The 4,971-nt window shown below is 48.8% G+C and overlaps 1 protein-coding gene across 1 annotated transcript in view; it reads left to right on the top strand.

Annotated features, from left to right (window-relative positions):
- Positions 1-1,788: 1,788 nt before the first annotated feature.
- Positions 1,789-4,971, top strand: part of LOC125047788 (myosin heavy chain, non-muscle-like) — a gene marked incomplete in the record, with an annotated part of 96,543 nt that continues 93,360 nt past the window's right edge. The window contains 1 exon segment of the mRNA XM_047646227.1: positions 1,789-2,566. Coding sequence (XP_047502183.1) covers positions 2,222-2,566 — 345 coding nt within the window.

Here is a 4,971-nt window from a genome sequence, read left to right as displayed (position 1 = left end):
CTTTATCTGCGATGCCCCGCGGGTGCAGCGTTCCAAGCCCTATGATACTGGGTCAGAGGTCAGGCAGCTGGCGCAGGGTTAAAGTGATTTCTTACGACGTGAAAGTTCGTTCGAGTCGACGGTTTGGCATCTGAAGGGGTGCTAATCCCGTAGGCTTTTTTATCTCTATTTGAGGTTGTTTGTGTGGAGGGGGGGAGGGGCGGAGGCAGATAATCTCCACAAGCAGAAAATAAATTAATCTTTTTGGAGAGCAAGAAGGCTCGGGAGATCTCGATGCTTGATTTATCCGGTCATAAATTTTGGCGCGCTTAACGGCTCCAGTAGAGAAAACATTTTAGTCTGGACGGATTCGGACAAGTGAAGTTATCTAAGACTGTATCATGAACAGCGAGATAAAAGCTGGTGTTTACTGTTCTCGGACTGTAAGTCTTGATTAGAAAGCAAAATAAAACAAGTATACGTGATTAGAGAAAGCATAAGAGAAAAAATAACTTCTGTATTTTAGTTTTTTGTTTTTCTTAGTCATTTATAAATCCATATTCCTGAATCTCAAATACGTTATATTAACCTAATCGTACGAACAAGGGTAATTAGTGATTAGATACGGGAAACGACCGACACGTAATATCCATACAGATTAGCAAATCAAATTAGAAAATGGTCGAGTGAAAAAAAAAAGGAACAGTCTCTCGGTCATGCAAGAACCTTTTTGTCATGCGCGTAACTTATGCCGTGCCATATGGGATGTTTTTCTAATATATTGCACAGTAAAATCTGCAATTCATATCCCCTCTCGGTTAAGTTGATATCTACATTCACCTCCATTCGTCCATATCCAATTTATTTCCCATTTTCACCCCAAATTAGAGGAGCTTCTTGAACATCTGGCCGTATTTCCACGCCAGCATTTCATCTATTATGACTCCCAGATGAAAACGCAATAATGATAAATAAATTATGACCTCATTTATCAAAACACTTTTCTTCGCTTGTAATTGTGCATTTCAAACCCCATCCCACCCCACCCCTTCAAGCAATGTAAAAAAAAAAATACTCATAAAACCCTGAACGAAACATTTATTCAGTACAACTACAACGAATTTATTGTGTATCCCGCAGTATAATTTCGATGCCTGACACCGATTCTGACCCCGAAAGAGCATCTGTCTCCTGTTGGCTGCATTTCCCTGCCAACACGTCGTATTTCCCGCTTTCCGACCACCCGCCCTCTTGGCCACACCCGTACCCGAGCCGATAGACGGTAGACGGATCGGGTAGATGTCGCAGGTGGTCGAAATAAGAGTGCAAGAACGGTAGAATAATTATCAGAACGAGAGGTATTTCCCCACGTGTTGGTGAAAGCAAGGCGCGCTTTTGGCGGGGGGTTTAATATTCGCGCTCGCTTCCCTCCCCCCCTCTTCTTGGCCTCCTGCTCGCCTTGCTTGGAGACCTGTGGGCAATTTTTGACGGGGAATGTCGGCACTTTTCGATAAGGGATATGACACACGTGATAAGAGTCTACTATCAGTTTATCGGCCGGTAAAAAAGGGAGATTAGAAAACCGACGTTTTTGGCAGAGCTTTTATATTCGCGGTAAGCGTTTTTCGCTACTCTAGTTCCATCATTTCGACCTGCATTACTCGAGTGATGATGATCAAAAGATACTAATAAACCTCAGTGAGTCAGTCCATAAGCTATTTCAGTAAGAAAATAATCAGGAGGCGTGTAAATTGGCCAGAAAAGCGAAGATTCAAGGCCGGGAAGCGAGCCATGGACAGCCCCCTCGCTGCTCGCACCCTCAGTCTGCTGGCAACCTCAGGCGGGAGAAGACGTGCGCTCGACACTCTGCCTTCCTCGCCGCCACGCCGTCTTTTTTTTATATTAAACTTACTATGGATTGTTTGCGTTGATGAGCGTAGCAGAAGCGGAAGCCCTAGTGTAAAAGGATAAAGGAAACAACAGGCTGCTGGAAAAAAAACAAACCATTAATTTCTGTTCGAATAAGGTGCAAAAGTGAAGAAGAAAAATTCGTTTTGTTTGGGTTTGTAAAATAGTTTTCTGGAAAAATTGCAATACAAAGAAAGGCGAGCGTGCAAGCCGATGAGCCCAGAACGAAAGGGAAAGCCGTTTTAGCCGAGAGAGAGCCCGCGCCGAGGCAGAGGAACCCCAAGAGACTCACGACTCGAAGGCCGAGGACGACCCCCTCGACTCACGACTCAAAATGGCGGAGATCGACGCGAACGACCCCGAGCTCAAGTACCTGGTGGTGTCGAGGGACACCTTCGAGGACCCGGCGTCGCAGGCGGAGTGGACGCAGAAGCGCCTCGTATGGATCCCCCACACCGACCATGGCTTCGTCGCCGCCGGCATCAAGGGCGAGGTCGGGGACGAGGTCGAGGTCGAGATCTCCGACACCGGCAAGCGCATGCGGGTGGCCAAGGATGACATCCAGAAGATGAACCCGCCCAAGTTCAACAAAGTCGAGGACATGGCCGAGCTCACGTGTCTGAACGAGGCCTCCGTCCTGCACAACCTCAAGGAACGCTACTACTCCGGACTCATTTACGTAAGTCTTCCTTCGCTTTTTCTCGGGTGGTGGGGGTGTAGGCCTATCACAGGGGGAGGAGGGAGGGGGGTCTGGGGTTTGGAGGTAGGTGGAGGGGAGGGGAGGGGGAGAGGTCCCTGTTTCTAAGTGTGTGGAGAGGGGAGAAGGATGAGGTTGGAGGTGGAGGAGGGGTGTTGGACGAGGCGAACAACCCCTTCGAGTTGTAGCTTGAGGTTCAGGTTTCGCCTTTCTCATTCCCTTTCTCACAGACCCCAGGAAGGCTGTCTGAGAGCGCGCAGACTAACGTTTCTTGACAGTGTATGTCTGCCTGGCTGCTCGAACCCCTGGTGGCCGAGCCGGTGTCTGCGGGAAGGGCAGTTTTCGGGGTTCAAATGCGGTTTGCGGGGTTCAAGTGCGGGCGTGGCGTCCGGGAGCACTATGGGCGTCTGTGGTGCTGTGGGGGTATGGATGCTATGGGCTTCGAAAACCTTAGGCTTCTGTGGGGCTGTGGGCGTTCGGGGTGCTCTGGGCCGCGTGGTTGAAGAAAGGGGCAGTTATGCATGTAATCTGGTGTTTTTTATCGGGTGTTGTGGAGGCCGAGGAGGTGAAGGAGGCATTGGAAGTTCAGGGAGGTTATGGGGGGTTGCCATGCAGGGTGTGAGAGCAATGCTACGAGGTTCCCAGAGGACGTGTCGAGGCCCCGGTGGGAATGGCGGGGTTGGAATGGGAATTTTCAGGAGGTTAGGATTCCCTCCGTTGCCCTCGACGTCCTTGCATTTCAAAACGACCGTTAACTGACATTTTACTGGCTGGCGTTATAACCGTACGAGTGTCAGCAACCATCTCCCTCTACACGAACAGATATCACACATAGCACATGTTTTTATCAATGCGTGTTTTGTTTGATGTATCACGTGTTTAAGCCAGTTAACTGTACGCTCCATAATTGTCTAGCCTGACTGTCGCTACACATGCAAGAGAGGCGAACACAAGGTCAATAAACTATAGGGAGCGTCCTCGAGTGTGTAACGGGTCTGTTGCACAAAATGTTTAATCGAGATGTATTTTTTGTTTAATCCTATAGTTTGTCTGTGTAGTATCATTCGTGTTATGTATTTGTATGGTGTTTTTCCTTATTTATTCGCTAAGTTTTGGCAACGTTTTGCACTGCATGTTGTGTAATCTGTTGTAGGCCTATTTGTGTTTTCAGAATGAAGTACCATAGATTTCGGAGGTTAGGGGGGGGGGGGTAGAAGAAGGGGAGTTACAGTAGATCCGATAAATAGTGTGAAAGAGAAGACGCGACAGAAGCGACTTAAAGGAGATGGGGATAAGGTGGAGGGGGGGGGGGTAAGGATAGAGTTAAAACGTCGGTTTCAAATCCGGCAGCTGTCAGAAGAGACTGGCAGATAATGGATAGCAATTCGTAGTGTTTTCCGGTCTGCGAAAGTGCGCCTCGGTTAATGTGATTTCGCAGAGGTTACACAGTAAAAGAATAAACAAGATAAGAATAAAACCCATTCCAAAATGGCCAAAACGTTTGGATATGTGTATAGACTTGTTTGCATATTGATTAGGATGCCGGTGGGGATTGGGAGGTGATTGGTTTTGTCCTTTCAGAGTGGGTGGCTGTTTTGGCCCGTCACTCATTAACTCGGGTCGCGCTCTCGCTCTCTCGCATGTCACTCACTCCTGTCACTCTGTGTCACGTCGTCGCCTGGTTGGCTCTCTCTGCTGTCTCTGGTCTCTCGCCCTTCGCACTGTCTTTGCTGTCTCCTCTTTCTTCTCAATCATCCCTCCTCTGACTACTCTCTTTTTTCTCTCCTGTCTCTTTTGCCTCGTATATCTTCCTCTTCTTCCCTTCCTCCTCCTTCATCTTGCCTGTCAGATGATATATTTTTTTTATTTAATTGCTTTGTTATATGTACTCAAGTTTAGTTCGTTTTGGAACGGATAAAGAAGCAAGCAAACATTCTATTAATCTGCAATGTAAATAGGTCTCCATTTATGTGTATTGGGTTGGTAGAAAGGCAGAGGAAAGGGGGGGAGGTAGATATGGAGAAGTAGGAGGGAGGAGGAGAAGGGGAAATAGCGAAGGAGGGGTGGGGTATGGGAGGAGAGATGGTGGTGATGGAGAAAGGGAGGAAGAAGTGGTGGTGGTGGTGGTGGGGGGGGACCTGGAGAAATCGAGCCTTGTGCGGCGGCTTCGATGCCCTTCCCAGCGCGCCGGTCTCGCCGCCGCTCCACTTCTGTCGAGCATCACTGTCACACGTTCTCTCCAGGTGCGGAAGGACGGAGATGTGAACGTACGCACTCACGCTTACATTCACACATGCGTACACACGCACGCAGGCACCAAGCACACAGCACACGACACAGGCACCGCCAAAGGACCGCCCAGCACACGCCCCCAGGCAGCACGCAAT

This window comes from Penaeus chinensis, chromosome 42 (assembly GCF_019202785.1).
Source record: "Penaeus chinensis breed Huanghai No. 1 chromosome 42, ASM1920278v2, whole genome shotgun sequence".
NCBI lineage: Eukaryota > Metazoa > Arthropoda > Malacostraca > Decapoda > Penaeidae > Penaeus > Penaeus chinensis.
The sequence above is the reverse complement of the archived record's forward strand: the minus strand, read 5'-3'. Positions and strand labels throughout refer to the sequence as shown.